Source organism: Miniopterus schreibersii (assembly GCF_964146895.1).
Source record: "Miniopterus schreibersii genome assembly, chromosome: 4".
Lineage (NCBI taxonomy): Eukaryota > Metazoa > Chordata > Mammalia > Chiroptera > Miniopteridae > Miniopterus > Miniopterus schreibersii.
In genome coordinates this window covers 81,142,661-81,161,919 of record NC_138105.1, presented here as the reverse complement: position 1 = coordinate 81,161,919, position 19,259 = coordinate 81,142,661, and the positions used below count along the sequence as shown (strand labels likewise).

The 19,259-nt window shown below is 51.2% G+C and overlaps 1 protein-coding gene and 1 long non-coding RNA gene across 8 annotated transcripts; one reads left to right on the top strand and one right to left on the bottom strand.

Annotated features, from left to right (window-relative positions):
• Positions 1 to 2,229: 2,229 nt before the first annotated feature.
• Positions 2,230 to 10,387, bottom strand: LOC308556805. Its single transcript, XR_013998761.1, has 3 exons — positions 10,225 to 10,387; positions 9,292 to 9,472; positions 2,230 to 3,083 (listed from the first exon to the last, which is right to left on the bottom strand). It is a non-coding gene; the product is annotated as an uncharacterized lncRNA (long non-coding RNA).
• A 24-nt stretch (positions 10,388 to 10,411) lies between these two features.
• ZNF692 (zinc finger protein 692) lies at positions 10,412 to 18,315 on the top strand. Of its 7 annotated transcripts, none has more exons than XM_081136419.1 (12): positions 10,412 to 10,597; positions 11,005 to 11,191; positions 11,482 to 11,513; positions 12,037 to 12,132; positions 12,632 to 12,680; positions 12,771 to 12,896; positions 13,184 to 13,405; positions 13,493 to 13,570; positions 13,672 to 13,750; positions 15,165 to 15,279; positions 17,670 to 17,769; positions 17,861 to 18,315. In XM_081136419.1, the coding sequence occupies exons 2-12, from the start codon at positions 11,016 to 11,018 to the stop codon at positions 18,162 to 18,164; spliced, it is 1,377 nt and encodes a 458-aa protein (XP_080992545.1). In that variant the 5' UTR covers positions 10,412 to 10,597; positions 11,005 to 11,015; the 3' UTR covers positions 18,165 to 18,315. The 7 variants fall into 7 exon arrangements, with proteins under 7 accessions (XP_080992545.1, XP_080992544.1, XP_080992546.1 ...); XM_081136418.1 differs by having other exon boundaries at positions 11,869 to 12,132; XM_081136420.1 differs by lacking the exon at positions 12,037 to 12,132.
• The last annotated feature ends 944 nt before the right edge of the window (positions 18,316 to 19,259 follow it).

Here is a 19,259-nt window from a genome sequence, read left to right as displayed (position 1 = left end):
GACAGAGTAGTATAGACGCAGAGACCCGAGACTCTGGTTACTGGCCGAAGAAAGTTCACAAAATATAAGAAAAAAAGTGTAGCCACAGGTGTCCCTCATGATTACAACTCTTGTTTTCTCTAGTCAATTACCTGGGCAGTGAGGGAGGGGAAGGGGAGGAGAGGTGGCCAGGCCCTGGTGAAAACTTCCCAAGCTTGGCTTCTGAGCCCCACAGGTAAGAGAATGGCACAAAATCTCTCTCACCTTCTCCCCTCATGGAAAGCTTTGAGGCAGCCATGCAAATTTTTTCCCAACCCTTCCATGTGGGCCTGGTCCCTACAATTGAGTGCAGTCTCTGCTGCTGTCCTGGTTGCACCCACCAACATGCTAGGGTTTACAAAGCGGGGGGAGGGGCTGTGTGTGTGTGGGTGGGTGGGTGGGTGTGTGTGGTGAAGAAAGTGCAGGAAATGGAGGCAGGGACAACCACCTGGAAAGGAGCAGCCATACTGACCCCTGGAACCCACAAGGTTGTACCAACAGTGGGCTGGGAACACAGTCCCACTATCATCCCACAGCAGTTCCAGTCTGGACTCCACACGTGTGAGAGCGGTGGTGAGAGAGTCAATGTGGCTGAAAGCCCCAAATCTGAATATAACTGAGAAGAAAGTGCTGACTGTACCTGTGTGTGTTTGGGGGTAGAAAACTGTAAAAAGTTGAGCTACAAAATTATTTCTCCTGTTCTTACTTGATCAAATGAGGAAACACTCTGAGAATTTAGTTGCAATAGTATCAGTCTGTTAGTACTGTTCGTGGGGCACTCGCAGGCTCACTCACATTTCCCTGGGCCTGGTGTACTGGAGGTTGAGGACCTTTGGTTTTGCTGGCCAGTGATGTTTAGTTTCATTCATAAGCTGTAACCAAGAGCTTCTGTTGTAGGTGACATGGAGACAAAAAAGACAGGACTTGCATTGAAAGAGGATGTGGTTCTTTCAGCGGGTCCACAGTTTTGATGAGATGCCACTGGTACTGATATATCAAAGTTACACCATTCTCTTCACTGTAACTGCCTCTGCCAGGACAATTGCTTGTAGCTTTGAATAACGCCTTACACACAGAGGAAGCTGTTTTACCATAATAACGCTCACCTCTGATAATAACTTCCTTCCAAAAGAGAAAATGATGAAATATGTTTTAACGTGAAGGTGGGGGCGTGGTAAAAAGGTACTTCCCTGACCGGGAATCGAACCCGGGCCGCGGCGGTGAGAGCGCCGAATCCTAACCACTAGACCACCAGGGAGATACTGGCGCTGTCCTCTCTAATGAGTTAAGTTTCTGACATGTGACGCAACTTGTAGGCGTGGTTAGCACCTGGCGCATTTCCGAAGCTTAGACTGAATCCCTCTTCCCCTGGCGGCGTTTTAGCTTCTGCAGACCCAGAGATACGTGCGGTGGACAGCGAGCTGGCTCTGAAGTCTAGGGAGAGAATACCGACAGAAAACGAAAACAAAAAGCGTGTGTCAGAAGTGGGATTCGAACCCACGCCTCCATATGGAGACCAGAATACCCGCAGGCAAGGCGATCCCTTGAGTCTGGCGCCTTAGACCACTCGGCCATCCTGACACCTTCGCCGTTTCCTCCCCGTGTAGCCTTCTGACTGTATCCGTACCTGTACCGATGCCTGCGCTACAGTTCCCCGGGCAGGGTCTACTGGAGGGAGGGCGGGGGAGGACCGGAGGGCCCTTGGGGGACAGGACGAGGGCGGCGGGGGTGGCGTCTCTCCCCGCCAGACCGGTCGGAAAACCTGAGGTCCGGATCAGCTCGCGGGAGCCCAACCCTGCGGGGCAGATATCCCGCAGCCGAGGCCGACCGGGCGCTACGCTGCAGCCCAGTGGTGATCCCTCCGTGTCTCCCCGCCCCGGACCCCCGGCTGCAGGGAGGTCGCGGGCACTGGGAGAGCAGAAGGGACGCAACTCTTCTGGCAGCCCAGCCGGCCTCGGACTTCTGTTCCGCAGGACTTCGACTGTGCGCCGCCGCCCGCGCCCCGGGAAGGAGGGGAGAAAAAGTCCCCTGCAGGAGCCCAGGGTCCCGCAGAGCAGGCCGGAATTAGCAACTATGCGCCCGCCGTGGGGCGCGCAGCCGGTGACGCGCGAAGGAGGGTGGGGGCGCCGGCGGCTCAGAGCCCCTCCGGCCCCCTTGCAGCGCAGAGGTTGTTAGGGAGGTTTGTCAAGGGAGACACCTAGGAGGCTTTTTGAGAGTTAAAAACAGATTTATTGAAAACCACCTGGGTGCAGGTGGGGAGAGGCTCAATGGGCAGTCACCACCCCCGAGGAAGTACAGGCTGTTTTTACAGGGCTTAGTCCAACGTGAGGGGGCGGGGAGTGGGGAGTTGGGTAAAGATCAATCTTATTTGTTCTTTCTGTCGTTCCTGGAGTGAGGTACAGGTGTGCTCACTGGTGGTTTAAGGCTTGGCAGGAGCTTGTGGTAACTTTGTGGTTCGTAGGTTGCCAAGTTTCTGCGTTCCTGCGTCCACGCAGGTTGCCAAGTTCCCGCTTCCGCGACTGCTCCTACCAACATGGGAGTTTTGGACTCGGTTTGCCAGGGACCTTATTGAGGTGAGCAGAGTCAGGGAGCCATGGAGTAGAATCCCGGAGCAGGAGGCCCTCTGTACAGGGCAGGCCGCGGAGTGGAGTGCGGGGCTGAAGCGGGGACCACTGCAGCCCCTGGCTGGGCCGGATGGCAGTGGGCCAGGTGGTGACAGAGTGAATTTTGAAGGTGGAGCCAACAGGGACGGGTGACATGCAAGAAGTGAAGGGGTGGCCCGTAGATCGAGGATCTTTGACTTGAGCAAGGGGGGAATGCTCTCTCCCTGCTGAGACTGTGGAGTCTGGGAACCCGCAGCTGTCAGCCTTGGAGTCTGAGACGCAGTCGGAGGAACCAAATAAGCAGTTACATGCGCGTCTGGACAGGGAACAGCGCCAGTGGGAGGCTGTAAGTTGGGAGGTTGTCGGCCAACAAACAGCTGGTGTATAAGGCCATGAAACGTGGTGAGCTCACCCGGAAAGTGGCTACAGGGCAGGGGCTGAGCCCTGGGACACCGGGGAAATCTGAGAAAGAGGAAGCAGGTTAGAAGGCTGAGAAAGAACGGCCAGTGGGGAGGAGAGAAACAGGACAGTGTGCTGCCCTGGAAGCCGCGTGGAGGGGTGTAGACAAGAGAGGGATCCACCATCCAGCACTGCAGAGAGGCAGGAAGATGGACGACGACGACCCATTGGAGCAGGGTTCTGCTGAGGATGGAGGGCAGACCACGTGGTGGCAGCGCATATTAAGGTTCTTTGGGAGACGTTTTGCTATAAAGGTGATCAGCAAAATGGAATGCTCCCTGCAGGAGACTACAGGAACAAGGAAGGACTTGGGTTTGTTTGGAAAAACAGAAATTACAGGGTGTGCAGTACTGATGAGAATGATTCAGGGCTGCTGGGCTTCTCAACATCTTGAACCTCTCTGACTCTGTGGTGAAGCTCACAGAAAGCTTCTCATGTTTTTTGTTTGTTTTTAAAAACTGAGGTGAATAAAGCATTTGATAAAATCAAGCACCCACATATAATTAAAAGTCTCAGAAAAGTGGGAATAGAGGGATCATACCTCAGCATAATAAAGCCCATATATGAAAACCTACAGCCAACATCACACTCAATAGGCAAAACCTAAAAGCATTTCCCTTAAGATTAGGAACAAGACAGGGATGTGGTTTTCACCAGTCTTATCCAACATAGTGCTGGAAGTCCTAGCCCTAGCCACATCAATCAGACAAGAGAAATAAAAGACACCCAAATTGGAAATGAGGAAAGAAAACTGTCATTATTTTTAGATGACATGATATTGTACATAGAAAACCCTAAAGACTCCATCAAAAAACTATTGGATCTAACAAATGAATTTAACAAAATACAAAATTAATATTCAGAAATTGATGGCACTTTCATATACTAATAATGGACTACCAGAAAGAGAATTTTTTAAAAAAATCCCATTTACCATTGTAACAACAACAAAAAAACAGGAATAAATGTAACCAAGGAGGTAAAAGACCTGTAGTCAGAAAACTATAGGACATTGAAGAAAGAAATTGAGGAAGATACAAACAAGTGGAAGCATATACCAAGTTCATGGACAGGAAGAATTAACATCATTAAAATATCCATACTACCCAAAGCAACCTATAGATTCAATGCAATTCCTAATAAAATAAGAGTTACAAATTTCACAGATCTAGACAAATACTTCAAAGTTTTATATGGAACAAAAAAAGACCCCGAACAGCCTCAGCAATCTTGCAAAAGAAGAACAAAGTTGGAGAGATCACCATACCTGATATCAAACTGATATACTACAAGTCCATTGTAATCAAAACAGCCTGGTACTGGCATAAGAACAGGCATATAGGAACAGAAGAGAGAGCCCAGAAATAAACCCATGCCTTTATGATCAATTTATATTTGACAGAGAAGGCAAGAGCATACAACGGAGTAAAGACAGTCTCTTCAAAAAAATGGTGTTGGGAAAATTGGACAGGTATGTGTAAAAAATTGAAACTAGACCACCAACTTACACTATACACAAGAATAAACTCAAAATGTATAAAAGACTTAACTGTGAGTCACGAAACCATAAAAATCCTAGAAGAAAATATAGGCAGTAAAATCTCAGACATCTCTCATAGCAATATTTTTGCCCACATATCTCCTCAGACAAGGGAAACAAAGGAAAAAAGACAATCTTTTAGTCTTTCCCCATTTATTCTGATGTTAGTTCTGTGTTTTTCATACATGCCTTTTACAATGCTGAGGAAGTTCCCTCAATTTTTTTTTTTTTTTTTTAAATCTTTATTGATTCCAGAGAGAGGAAAGGAAAGGGAGAGAGAGAGAGAGAGAAACATCAATGATGAGAGATTCATTGATCGAGCCCACAACCCAGGCATGTGCCCTGACCGGGAATTGAACCCTGATCGCCTGGATCCTAGGTTGACGCTCAACTGCTGAGCCACGCCCGGCTGGGCCCCTCGATATTTTTAAATGCATGAGATAAAATATATAGGATTACAGAGGAAACTAATTATGCTGAAATTCTGTTATCAAAATATTAAAATTAATTTGTGATATTGTAATATGCGTACTTATTCATCAACACATTAAATAAGCTATAGTATCACTTGAATTAGTGATAAGTATAAATGACATTCTGAAACGTTTACAACTATAATGTGTAATACTACTGTGGTTTGCTGGCTCCATTATTAATGGAAGGAAATGCTCAGCTAGAGGTTAGCGAAGATAAAGATGGAAATTGTTTTCATCAAAATTCGTGGGACCCTGAGTTGTATCCACTGGAATCCCAGGTTAAAACCCCTGAAGTCAAGAGAAAATTGGTGGTAGGCAAAATGGACACGGCTGGGTGAATATGTGGGGAGAGGGAGTTGGGGAGGGGGAATGCGGTCGTGCCCAGTAAGTGGTCGGTCATGTGAGTGTTCAGGACAGTAGCAAAGGCTTCTTGCCCAGTGATTAAGATTCAGGAAGAGGGGACAAGGGCATAAGGGTGTGTGCCAGGGGAGTGACTACTGTGGTAGAACCTGAACTGGAAGGTGGGCAAGGTGGGGAGGGAGGACAGAGGCGGAATGAGTCAGAGACAAGGAGGCAGGCTGGAGTTCTAGTGGGGTCAAAAGTGGACCAGAGATGGTGCACTAGAAAGTCAGGGGTGTTAGAGAGCAAGATGCTTTGGAAATGTTGCCAGGTAGCAAGAAGACACAGCCTTTAAGACGGCCTCGGCAGGATCGGAAAAGTTTTAAAGATGACATTGGATTAAATTGTACTTCTGATGAAATGCTTTATTTCCTAGATTCATTCACTCTAGATTTTTTAGTGTTAAAAAATGTTCCAATTCAGTAAAACATTTCATGTGTAACCTAAAATTTCTACTCCCCAAATACATTGCACTTTGCAGTTCACACTTGGTTTCACTGTTTGGCTTCCAAGCAAGTGGCTATGAAGAATGACGGAATCGTTTAACCCAAGCTGATCTTCCATCTTCACAGCAATGTGCTCAGGTTTATTTCAAATCCACTGTTTAAACTCGGCTATATGTGGTACCTCCAGTCTGTGCAAAATGAGCCCAAATGGTTCCAAACCAAACTGTTAGAAACACTTTGGAAGTGAATATGTGTAGCTGAGTGGGCCTGTGTCCAGAGCTGCCTCAATAATGGGAATTCTCCAAATTAACTTCCATGTAGAATATAATGTTTATTAAAGGGTAAATGATAATGTGCTAATTGAAGTATAAGGATCTTGAGATAGACAAACTAAACCATTATTCTATAATTGTTCAGAACTTAGACCACTGGGGGATTTTGCCTGGGAGAAGTGTTTTAACACTGACACTGTTTACAGTTGACAGGGTCTGGTGGTAATGAAAAACACGCTGACTTATTTGTGTGGGGTATTTTTCGTTTTAATGTTTTTATTGATATGAAAGAGAGAGGAAGGAAGACAGGGGGGAGAAAGAGAGAGATTGATTGGCTGCCTCCCATACGCACCCCAACTGGGAATCAAACCTACAACTGGGTATGTGCCCTGACCAAATCAAACTGGCAACCTTTTGATTTGGTACATGGGATAACACTCAACCAACTGAGACATACTGGCTAGGTGTTGTTTGGTTTTACTTTTAGATTTAGATTTTTTACAGGCTCTGGCTCTGGCCCTGGCCCTGGCTCTAGAACCAGCTCTGCTGGGCTGCCTTCTTGCAGTTTCACCTCCTGGGAGTAGCTGCACATGTGTGAGATGACAATGCCCATGGACTTGTGTCAAGGGGTCTTTTTACCTTGTAGGGAGTGGGCTGAGGGGAGAGGATGGGGTAGGCTGAAGAGGTGGTGCCAGGTGAGTGCAGGGTAGGAGTTGTGGGGTGGAGTACGAAATGATAATAAAGAGGAAGAGTTTGGACAGGGTCGTCTGATTTGGATTTAGAAGTGGTCCTTTCTGCCTGCTCCCAAACCTTTTGCCCCGTCTCAGTGCCTCGTGGTCCTTCCCTCAAGTATCCCAGTTGTTTCTCTGCTTTCCTTTGACCTTCCCTGTCTCCAGTTCTGCCCTCCCCCAAGACAAAAATCCACCAAGATAAAATGAAATTTGACAGGTCAGCAAAGTCCATACCCTCAACTAGTGGTGGTGTTGGACATACTCACATGGCATCACATCCAGGTAATCTGCGGAGAATGACTGGCTGCTCCCAGAGGAGATTCTTCCTGCCCACTCGGGGACTGCTTGAGCGTTAGTATGTCCCTTTGGTGGAGGATGCAGTGGTGCCCTTGGGAGCCATGCATGTTATAGCTTCCTAGAAAGTCAGGCTTAAACTCTGACTCAGCTCCCTAGTTTATTAGGCTTAATGTCTGATTTCATTTGCTCCCTTCCTTAACTAGCCACCTACGCTAACAACTTCACATGTGAAAAAGAATTGGCAGGTTCAACCGACTGTAAACTGTGTAACTCAACAGAGTTAAAGCTGCAAAAATCTCAAATTTAATCTTAGTCTTTTTAATGGGATGATAAAATGGAACTCTTAAGTCTCAAATTTGGCTGAGGTAGCACTGATGGCAGAGAAAAAATATAGCAAATCCTCCCCTCCATGCCAAAGAAATTAGTGCTGATGTTCAGGACTTACAAAGGAGGGAGCTGGTGACTATTTTGAGAGACTTGGCTCATCCCTGACTTCAATGAGGTAAGACATTGAAGAGAAGATGATTGGATAAAACGTTTTCTTTGGAGAGGGTTATTGGGAGGGCTAAGGAGGTTAGTTTTATTATTTTGAACAGTATCATAACAGAGCCAAGAGTATTCTTGGGTCTCAAAGGGAGTAAAGGACTGATTATCTAAGAGTAACCAAGATTATGGAAGCCGCTTGTGATTTCATCCACAGGACGGAGGAGATAGGATTCTGCAGATGTCTATTAAGGGACCATGAAGGTTTTACCTTCGTTAATGAGTAAAGTATCTGGAACAAGGTGGGTGATCTTCCTTGCTACCTTATACTAGGCAATGTTGAGTTGTTGGTACCACAAATCAAGATGACAGTATGAGCAAGGCATACTGGCTTATCCTAAGGGTAGCTTATGACTAAACACCACATAATTTGGGCTATTTAGGCCACAGAGAAGAAGCCTGAGATAGCCAACATTCATATACCAGCAACAAATATATAAGCAAGTAAGATTTCAGAGAATGATGAGTGCTTTGAAGGAGACAGAAGAGTGCACAGGGGGACAGAGAACAATAGAAAGGATGTTTCTCACTGGGTGATCTTGGAGTTAAGACTTACATAAGGAGGAAACGGCCACATGAAGAGCTGGGGGTGAGCACTCAGGAGAGATTAGATTCCCTCTACCACACTTGGCACACTTGAGAAATAGCAAGAAGGTGGCTGTAGCTAGGACAGAGTAGACAAAGTGAAGACAGGGAAGTGGCTGGAGAAGCAGCCAAGGGTCATATCTCACAGGGCCTGAAGGCCATGTAAGGGTTTTAGATTGCACTAGAAACCACTGAAAGGTTTTAAGTGGAAAATTTGCACTTTGTGGTTGTGCTTCCTGCTTTGTGACACTGAGTGGAAGTTGTAGGCAGATCAATTAGGAGGAGCTGGCAATGAGCTAGAAGAAAGATGGTGGTGGTCTGGCAGGCTAAAAAAATGGTCTGGAAAAAGATATCCACCTTATAATCCCTGGAGACTGTGAATATTACCTTATCTGGACAAATACTGTGTAGATGTGATTGTTTTAGTATACCAAGATGGGGAGATTATTTGGATTATCCAGGTGGGCCCTAAATTCCATCTTAAGTGTCCTTAAGAGAAGCAGAGGGAAATTTGATACAGACAGGAGGAGGCAATATGGCCAGGGAGACAATGATTCAGTGATGTGACCACAAGTCAGGGAATTCTGGCCATAACAAGAGAAGGATTCTCCCCTATGTGGATTTTTTTTTTTTTAAAGAAAGAGGAAGAGAGAGTGAGAGAGAAAGAGAAACATAGATGTGAGAGCAGAACATCAATTAGCTGCCTCCTGCATCTCTCTTGCCGAGGATCGAGCCCGAAACCCCGGCATGTGCCCTGACCCGGTACTGAACCAACAGCAACACCCAACCGAGCCATACCAGCCAGGGCTATACAGACATCGCAATACTAAAATTTCTGGTCTCTGGAACTGAAAAAATAAGTTTCAGTTTTCAGCTATTAAGTTTGTGGTGATTTGTTATAGCAACCACAGAAAACACGTACCTGTGGCTCAGAGTAGGGCTTTAGCAGTAGAGAGAGCCAGAAGTGACTGGATTCGAGATCTGGTTTTGGAGATATCAACAGGACTAGCTGATGTATGTGGTGTTGGTATCACAGGAGAGGAGTCCAGGATGATTCCTAGTTGTTTTTCTCTGTGCAAGTGGGTAGCTGATGGCAACATTTACTGAAATAGGAAAGGGGTGGGGGGCAAGAATTAATAGGTGTTATGTGTTGGCCATAGTCGTCTGTGAGAAAATATCAGGTAGCATGTATCTCTGCTAAGTTCCTAACTCAGTTATCCATGGAGAGTCAAGCAGGCCCGTAGATTTGAGTGTGGCACCGAAAGGCAGCTAGCTTGGAAATATAAATCTGGGAGTTATTAGTTGTACTTAAAGCCATGGGACCAATTCGAAAGCCCAAGAAGAGAGAATACTTGGTCCAGGGCCCGAGTCAGGGGACACACAATCTGTGTTTCAGTGGGACAGCAGAAGAGGGTCCAACCAAGGAAAGAAGCCAAAGAGGAAGGAAAATCACAGGCGGGTGTGAAGTCACGGAAGCCAAGGGGGTGGTGTTGTGGAAGATAAGATGTACATCTTCAGATGGTGCTCTAAGGGTGGAGAGGCAGAGAACCGACCAGTGCATTTGGCAACATGGTGGCCACCGCCAGTAGCCTTGAGAAGCGCATTCCAGTGCCTGGGTGGCAAGGAAAGCTCCGTCAGTCTACAGTAGGAAGAATGGCGAGTCTATAGTAGGAATAAGGATCCGCAGGGAATCTAGGCAACTTTTCTGAGGACCCTGGAGGCACAGAGGTAGTGAGCTTACGGCTGGCAGCGGCCTTGAGAAGCTGAAAGGGCTCCAGCTGGTTTTTAAGGCGGCAGATTCTGCAACACGCGTTTGTTTGTGACAAAAGGGGAGGCGGAACTGAAGGGGACGTACATAGTAGGAACAACTGGGGGCGAGGGTAGACCCCTGGGCAGACTGGAGGGCTGGGTCCGAGCACTTTTCCTCAAGCCTTTGGTCACCGAAAGCAGTGCGCGCCTCGAAAGCGACAGAGCGCCACGTCCCGCACCGCGCTCCCGCCACAGTCGGTTACCGGGAGGCAGTGCGCAGGCGCGCGCCGAGCGCCCGCCCCCGCGTTCCCCCACCTCTTCCTCCCCGGCCGGACCCAGTTCCGCTCTGGGGCCACAGCCCGGCTGGGAGACGGGTTGCTCTTAAAGGAGAAACGACGGCGGCGCTCGGAAGGTGGGCCCCGTCCTTCCGCTGCTGTCCCGCCCGCGCGTGGCGGCGGCGCAGGCGCCGTGAGAAGCAGGTAAGGCCGGCCTGCCGGGCGCTTGGGGCGGCCCCCGGGTGGCCTTTGCAGTGCCCGGTCCGCGCTCTGTACGTGTTAAGTGCTGCGGCCTGAGATCGGGTGGGGCGCCCTGCAGACCCCCGGCCTTGCCACGGCGACCCGACTGTGCAGAGCGCCCCCAGCGCGCACGAAACATCCTTGCAGTTGAAGCTGTTCCCCACCCGGCTCCCCTCCTGGGAGGAGTTCCCCATGGAGGACTCACGCCCCTGCCCGCCGCTCCTGCGCTCGGTGGCCGGGTCCCCAACCTCCCACCCGCCGCAGCGAGTGCTGTGGCAACGGTTTGGTCCTGCCCATGCCCTGCCGAGACTCCGGAGGCCGGCCGGCGAGCGGCGGGTCAGGCTGGCCCACGCGCGTCCTCTGCCCTGCAGGCCCCAGGCCCATGTCTGCCTCCACGGCAGATGCGTCTCGCAGGCGGCGGGAGAAGCGGCGGCAGCTGGACGCGCGCCGCAGCAAGTGTCGCATCCGCCTGGGCGGCCACATGGAGCAGTGGTGCCTCCTCAAGGAGCGGCTGGGCTTCTCCCTGCACTCGCAGCTCGCTAAGTTCCTGCTGGACCGGTTAGGGACTGACGGGATCGGGGGTGGGCGTGGGGCACCCAGCGCAGCACCCAGCGTCCCCCACCCACCCCCACCCCAAGTGCTGGCCCACTGCTCCTTGCGGGCCCATTTCTCACTTCAGCTGTATGGCCTGTGTGATTTCTGGCCTCCTAGGGTTCTGCCCCACCCCTCTTTGCCCTCAGCGAATAGGGGGCCCTTAGAGCTTGCCCCCTTCAGTGTGTGAGTGCGCATAGCTGAAGCCACTTGTTCCACTTGGTCCCGACCTGACGTGCCTCTTGTCCCTCTGGCAGGTACACTTCTTCAGGCTGTGTGCTCTGTGCAGGTGGGTAGGCAGCAGCTGGGGTTAGGGGCTCAGATGCCAGAGAGGGAAGAGGGGCAGCAGCGAGTGGTGTGACCCAGGAACACTCTCCATAAGGGGATTGGATCAGAGGGAACCCTGGGGGAGTTTGGGAAGAGATAGGAGTTGGGGAGCCCAAGGCAGTTAGATGAGAGCAGACTGTGGGGAAGGGAGCAGTTTCTCAGGACCTTGCTGGTTGGGGCTCTGAAGAATGATAAACTGAACTAGGGACCAGGGTTGCCCAGGGGTGTTAGGAGGCAAGGCTGTCTGGGTATGGCTCTCAAGGATGAGAGTAGGGGGCAACCCAGCTCGCTCTGACTTGTCACCTTCACCCCTTTAGGTCCTAAGCCTTTGCCCCCCAAGGGTCTGCAGTATCTGGTGCTCCTATCTCATACCCACAGCCAAGAGTGCAGCCTGGTGCCTGGGCTGCGGGGGCCTGGGGGCCAAGATGGTGGGCTTGTGTGGGAGTGCTCAGCAGGCCACACCTTCTCCTGGGGCCCCTCTTCAGGCCCCACACCTCCAGCGGAGCCCAAGCCAGCCCTCCTTCCAAGTACTTCTCAGAGAAGCTGGTGCCCAGAGGCCAGGGGTGGGCAGGAGCCTGCAGGTAGGCTGGGGAGAAGAGTCGTGGAGAATAGGAAGGGAAAAGGGTTTCCATCTCTGCAGCTCAGAACCCTGTTCTCTAAAAATGATCCTTTCTCGGTGGAAAAAAACTATGCTGTCAAGGAAATACATTTTTAGGTGTAAAAAGAAAAATACAGAATAAGGTGTATTTTGGTGGGAAAATAAAGGGAGAAAGTACTTTTGAACGAATGAAATCTCTGTGGGAGGGTAGGTGGAAACCAGATTGCCTGTGGGAAGAGCTAGGCCCTGGGGGACAGTATTGGAAAGGGGACTTTTCATAGTGTACCTTTTTATACTTGTATTTTTTTGGAACCATGTGAATGTCCTCTTTAAAATAAAATACCCTTTCCCACTGTAGTAGCCTCTGCCCCTTCCTCCTCTCCCTTCCTAAGAGTCCTCCCATGAATTTAGACCTTAGAGTCCACCTGCCCTCATCCCTCCAGCCAGAGTTTCTTCCCCTTTGACCCCACCTGTGCCAACAGGTTTGGAATCTGAGCATGAGGAGAGGACTCAGGAGGAGAGGTTGCCCAGGTGAGGTTGGATGAAAGAGGGACAGGCTCAATTGGTGGATAGTAGGTGTGAGGGACCAGAACCTCAGGCTTGCCTTTTTTGCCCCTGCAGGGGAATGGGACCCCCACGGGAGTCCTTCCTGCCCCCAGGAGAAGACGAGGAGGAGGCTGAAGATGAGAGTGAAGAGGAGATGCTCAGTGATGCCAGCCCATGGACCTACAGCTCCTCCTCAGACAAGCAAGTTGGGGCTGAGGGAGGGCACTGAGCAGAGCAGGAGGGTGGGGGCAGCTGGCCAGGGACACAGCTTTGCAGACTTGGTGGGGAGGGAGAAAGAACTGGAGGCTTGGAATTGGGTGGAGAGGTGTGAAGTTAGGCTTTAGGGGGAAATGAAGGCTGAAAGCAGGTGTGAGTGGAGGCCTGTATGGGGTTGTTCTGAGTTTGGGATCTTCCCGAATTAGGGGCTAGGGTGGGGCTGTGGCTGGCTGAGGGCCCAGAGAGATAATGTCATCCTCTTCATTTTTCAGCTGTGAGCCAGATGCCCCCAGACCACCCACTTTCCCTGTCACCCATGCACTTAAGGAGGGAGAAACACCTCTGGCCCCTGCAGCTGCCCCCGCTTCTCTTGCTGTACCACCCATATCAGCATCCTCATTGGGTTCTGGAGCTCCTGTGTCTGTGGAAGGCGGGGTACAGTCAGAGCTCGATCAGACCCCTCAAGTGGCCCAGCAAACTGAGCCCCTGGCCAGGTAACCTGATGACTAAGACAGAGGGCAGGGGTATCCTGGGACATGGCCCTCCCTCGAGGCCCTCTGCTCCCTCTTTGCTGCTCTTAGCCCTGGGAGTCAGGTCCAGTCTGCTTTGGCTGTAGCCTGGGATGAGGACAGTGCACAGATTGGCCCCAAGAGAATTCGGTAAGACTGGGGGAAGGTCTCTGAAAGGGGCTGAGACGAGGGAGGGAGGCCGAGGAAAGCCTGCAGGAGTCTTCATGCTTGTCCCGATTCTGCTCCCCAAGGAAAGCTGCCAAAAAGGAGCTGCTGCCTTGTGACTTCCCTGGCTGTGGAAGGATCTTCTCCAACCGGCAGTATTTGAATGTGAGGATGTGAGGGGCACAGGTTGGGTTCCGTGTGGCCTTGGTGGAAGAGAAAGGCTGAAGGGGAAGCTGAGGCATAGGAGCCTGTGGTGTGGGGGGATTTGGAGTCAGGAAAAGAAGGGTTGGGGTGGACATGCAGAGCATACCTGTAGTAATAACGACTAAACCAGGTGACTGGTAGGGAAGGCAGAAAACCCAGCCTTGGACACACAACCACTGCCCACTACTGCTTATTGCATGGCCTCTGGGGGCCACAGGAGATGAAGGTAGCATCCTCAGGTTCTCTGGGTGATAGTGACTATTGTAAATACTTGACCTGTTGATCTTCACAGTGTCCCTAGGGAGTAGGTACTGATACTGTTCCCACTTTGCAAACGAAGAAAATGAGGTACAAAAGGTTAAGCACTGCCCAGGGCTCCTCAGCTAGTGTGTAATCGTGTTGAGGTCCCTGAGTCTTGTCCCCATCTTCACTACAGGAGAAGTTTGAGGCATAAAGAGGGCAGGGCCCACACCCACACTCAGCCAGAGCCCACAGGGCAGGTCTGGGGGCTGAGGAGGGCCCACACAGGGCTGGTGAGGCATGGGTGTACCAGGAGGAAGTAGAGGGAGAGAGTCCCCAAGTGGCAGTGAAGCTCTGGGCTGTGGACATTCAGCAGGGCTGGTCAGATACACTGAGCCCGTTCAAGGAGGAAACGGAAGCCGCCCCCAGCAGCAGTTTAACTCAGAAAGTGGGCAAAAAATAAAAGAGAGAACTCATGGACATGCACAACAGTATGGTGATTGCAGGGGTGGGGAGGGGCATGGGTGGAGGTGGAAGAGGGCATAGAGGGGATGAGTGGTAGTGGAAAAAATTAAATAAAATTAAATAAAGTCAGAGAAAAGAAAAGAAAGTGGGATTTTGGAGGGGTAAGCCCATGGGATTTAATGAGACAGGGTATGAACAGGGTCACATGAGAAGAGAAATATATCCCAGAAATACTTGGGAGTCAAGGTTGAAGAACACCCTACCCGTAAGAGTGTTCCAGGTTGAGAGCACGTGTGTGTGTGTCCAAAGCAGATGTTGGAGAAAACCATATAATATATCTCCGTAGTGATCTGTTACTAAGAAGTAGGCTGTCTGGGTGACAGTGTTCTTGAATATTGACAGTGAAGAGGATAATCATGCCCACCACGACTTGTCCCATCCGCGGCAGGCAACACATTCATAGTTGGGGAACTGGGCACTAAAAGGGAAGTTGTGGCAAGGAGGTGAGATCATAGAAGTCAGGGGTACAGTAGGAGGGCACTTTGTGGTCAGGATGGGATGGCGATGCTCATGTATAGGTGATGTGAGCCAGCGGTGACAGTTTGGGGCAGAGGAGCCTGTCTGGTGGGTCGGCTCTGGGTCTCCCTGAGGAGACCATTCCCTTCCGTAGCACCACAAGAAGTACCAGCACATCCACCAGAAGTCCTTCTCCTGCCCAGAGCCAGCCTGTGGAAAGTCCTTCAACTTCAAGAAACACCTGAAGGAGCATGTGAAGCTGCATAGTGGTCAGTGGGGGGAATGCCTCCTTACCTCCCCTGTGGGGGCCCATCATCTCCCCCTTTACCTCCCCCTGTGGGGCCCTTCACCTCCCCCTGTAGGGTCCTTCACCTCCCCCTGTGGGGCCCGTCAACTATCTGCAGTTCTTGTCACACATGGTTCCTGTCACACCCTCTTTAGGTGACTCACACACTCATCCTGCATTCCCTGTGTGTTGAGCACGTACCTGCTTGAGACTGTTGTAGGTGCTGGACGCCTCAGTGACCAGAGCAGGCAGTCCTCACCTCCTAAGATGTCCACACTCATGATATAGAGCATGGAAGAGATGGGAAAGCAGAGAAGTGAGGAGTGCATGGGGGAGGAGTTGCTCTGGTAGAAAGGGAAGGTGCTTTGAGCAAAGACATCATTGAAAGGAATGGAGACTTGTCCATCTCCACAGGCAGCGTGTGGGAAGGATGAAAAGACTGACGGGTGGGGGCCCAAGACTACCAGGGGGATGGCTTGGCTCCCGGGCAAATGAGATGGGCTCCATCTCAGGGTCTTGAGCAGTGAAGGGACACAGCTGACTATAAAAGGAGAGCTGCGGCTGCCATGTGGAGTAAGGGACTGCAGGAATGTGCAGTGTGCAGTGATTGTGGCCTGAAGGCTGATGAGAGTGTGATGGAGCCAGAAGGGCTGCTGCGGGAAGCACAAAGTAGCCACAGGTAGGATGGGTGGGGAGGAGTCGGGTGACTTGGATTCTAGCCTGAGCAACGGGGCAGTAGGTGATGTGGCTTCTTATAATAGAGAAACATGCTTTAGGAAAGGGACCTTTTATTTGGGGCATGTTAAATAGGTATCCCAGAAGATGTGAATCAGGAGTTTGGAGGATATGGGGGGGGGTGTCATAAGCACATGGGTGGTATTTGGAGCTGCGGGTGGCATGCCCCCATGTGGAAGGGGTAAGCCTAGGTGAAGAGGCTTGAGTAGGCAGGTGGGAAGGGCAGCTGCAGAGGAGCCAGCAAGGCAGGTGAGGAAACTGGTGTCAAAGGACCGAACAGACAGTGCTGGGGAGGTGGGGAGAGGAGAGGACTTGTGCCTTTGCCAGGGCTGGGTAAGAGGAAGTTGAGGACAGGCCACCAGACATGGAGGTGGGAAGCCATCCTTGACCAGATAGTGCATGACAAGGGAGATGACAGCCAGAATGGAGTGAGTTCCAGACAGGAAGGAGCTAAGGAAGTGGAGAAAGTGAGTATGGACAACTCAGGGGTCTTAGCTAATGGAGCTGCAAGCTGGGGGCACAGAGATGGGGCCGATCCCTCAGAAAGGAAAGACTGACTCCTTTGGGGTGGGCAACCTCTCGTCTGTGAGAAGGTGTCTTAGGAACAGTTGGCAGTGGCCTCAGAGGTGCAGGTGGTAGTCACGAATGTGGGCACAGAAACATATTGGCTGGTGGATTTGGGGGCAGGATATGAGCGTATTCTCTGGGTTTCGCTCTTATTGATGACTTGAAAACAAGCTCAGTGCTGAATGGGGCTGCTGGAGAGGAGGTGGTGCAAACATGGCCTCCTGGATTCCAAAGGGGAGAGTGAGCTGGCCAGGGAAATGCAGAGGCGTGCGAGGCCCTTGAGACCTCTGGTGCATGAAAGGGGAGGTTGGGGGAGGAGGGTTCTGCCCCCTCATTATACATGTGCAGGCCTGGAGCAGGTCAAGGGTTGTGTTTATCCTGTGTTGATTTTAACCTAGCAGGTACAGCTGAGGGAGAGAGGGATGGGTGAATTGGTGATTGGTGTGAGTGACGGAAGGCTACGCAGCTGCCCTAGAAACAGCACGGGGCGAGGAGGGGCAGAGGTAGGCATTGGGCCTTAGACTGGCAGCCTGGAGTCACGCACAGGATTATCATAGCGGGACAAACTAGAATATTGTAGCCAGTTCCCTGGCTGGAACTCAGATGGTTGAAATTGTGGTAATGGGGGGTATGTCTTGGGAGTGGTGGTTGAGAAGGATGGGTGGCCAGGTCAATGAAGGTCACGTCACAGAACAGCGAAGTGAGTACTGGCCAAGTAGGAGGCAAACTGACATTAGGAGTGGCTGGAGAGAAGGCCTGGAGCCAGCATTGTATGGAGCATGGGAGTAATGGGGCAAAGGCTGCTGGTGTGTGTATGTGGTCTGATGGCAGGGTATACAGAGTGGTGTTGGGACAGGTTTAAAGGACACCTTGAGAAGCTTGGAGGTGGCAGGGAGAGCAGGTTCCAGGAAAAAAAGAGGGGATTGCTGACAGCCACAGGGCACTCACTTTTGGGGGTCAGGATGGATGTGATGTGCAGGCTGAATGGGAACAGTACTCCTGTGGGGGCTGGTGGGTGGGCAGGGGCCACAGCCTGGAGATGGATGCTGGGGTGTCCCCATGCCCCCGCAGACACCCGGGACTACATCTGTGAATTCTGCGCCCGGTCTTTCCGCACCAGCAGCAACCTGGTCATCCACCGGCGCATCCACACTGGAGAGAAACCCCTGCAGTGAGTGTGTGGGTGTTGGAGGAGGGGGCCAGCAGGACACTTAGGCAACTGGGCTGGGGCCCCTAACTTCCTTCTGCTGACCCTGGCACAGGTGTGAGATTTGCGGGTTCACCTGCCGCCAGAAGGCCTCCTTGAACTGGCACCGGCGCAAGCATGCAGAGACAGCAGCCACCCTGCGCTTCCCTTGTGAGGTCTGCGGCAAGTGCTTTGAGAAGCCAGACAGTGTCGCAGCTCACTGCAGCAAAAGCCACCCGGCCCTGCTCCTGGCCCCATCAGAACAGCTCAGCCCAGTGGAGCCCTGTTCCAGCATCTCTGCCCCTGCATTCCTGGGGTCCAGTGAAGGGTGCAGGCCCGCTCAGATTTCTCAGGCTGTGACCCTGCTTCCTAAGCAGTGACAACAATGACTGAAGAGAAGAAAGGCCAGCCGCCTGGTCCCTGGGAACTAGGGTGATGGGGAGTGCAGGACATGGGCAGGACTGGACTCCAGGCAGCAAGGCTATAGTAGTCTTTCTACAGGACAGAATAAAGCCTGTGTTTTACCTCGAAGTGTGTGGGCAGAGTGTGTTTTTGCACCTGAGGCACAGGAATCCTGATTCCTTTGTAGGCACTGCTAGATGTGCAGCACAGGTGCGAGCCCTGTTCCTCTCTGCAGGCCCCCACCTCAAGGACCCAGCTTTCCCAGTTTGCTTGGGAACTTTGCAGCCCTTCCTGTGGACTGTCACACCCACTCTCACTGGAGCAGGGCAGGCTGTGACAGCAGGGGGAGCACTCAGTCATTCTGGAGATATGAATGAGCAGGCATACAGGTATGTGACCCTGGTCTACAATGTCCTATTAACCAGAAGAAGCAAATATACAGGCCCAAAGAGTCTTGCCTTCTGGTGCAAAATCAGGGGGGCTGTGCATGCAACATTGCTGAGCTGCCTTGGGAAGGGCAAGACCTGGGGACTTGGAATCGCCTGACTGTCTGGTCACTCCTCAAGTTTACAGAGACAGTGGCTTCAGGTTTGATAAAGAGGCTCCTGACATCTGAACCCAGATACATAACCTCTTTTATTTCACCAGCCATAGCTGAAAACTGCTGGCCCAGAAAATTTCCACTCTGCCCTGTTGCCTCTCTGGAGCCCTGAGCTGGCCTCAATAAAACAAGCAGTGCACAGTGCCCAACCTCTTCTTCCTGGAAATGTTATCCAAACCCAGCAGAAAAACTGCTTGGAATTACATTACAATCTGTACATGATGACAGGGCATTTGGTCTCTGTGAGGGAAAGTCAACCCTGTGAGAAGCCAGTGCACACAGCAGGAAGGCTACCAAACTTCAGGATTTGATCAGGGCAGTCTGGACATTACAGGTGTTCAGGACGTTTCCCACCAAATGCAACCAAGATCTGTGACAACTAGAAGTCACGATTGCGACAGACTAGATGCACAGGGTAGGGAGCTGTGGGACAAGGCAGAAAGGTGACAGATGTTGGCATGGTGCTGCCTAG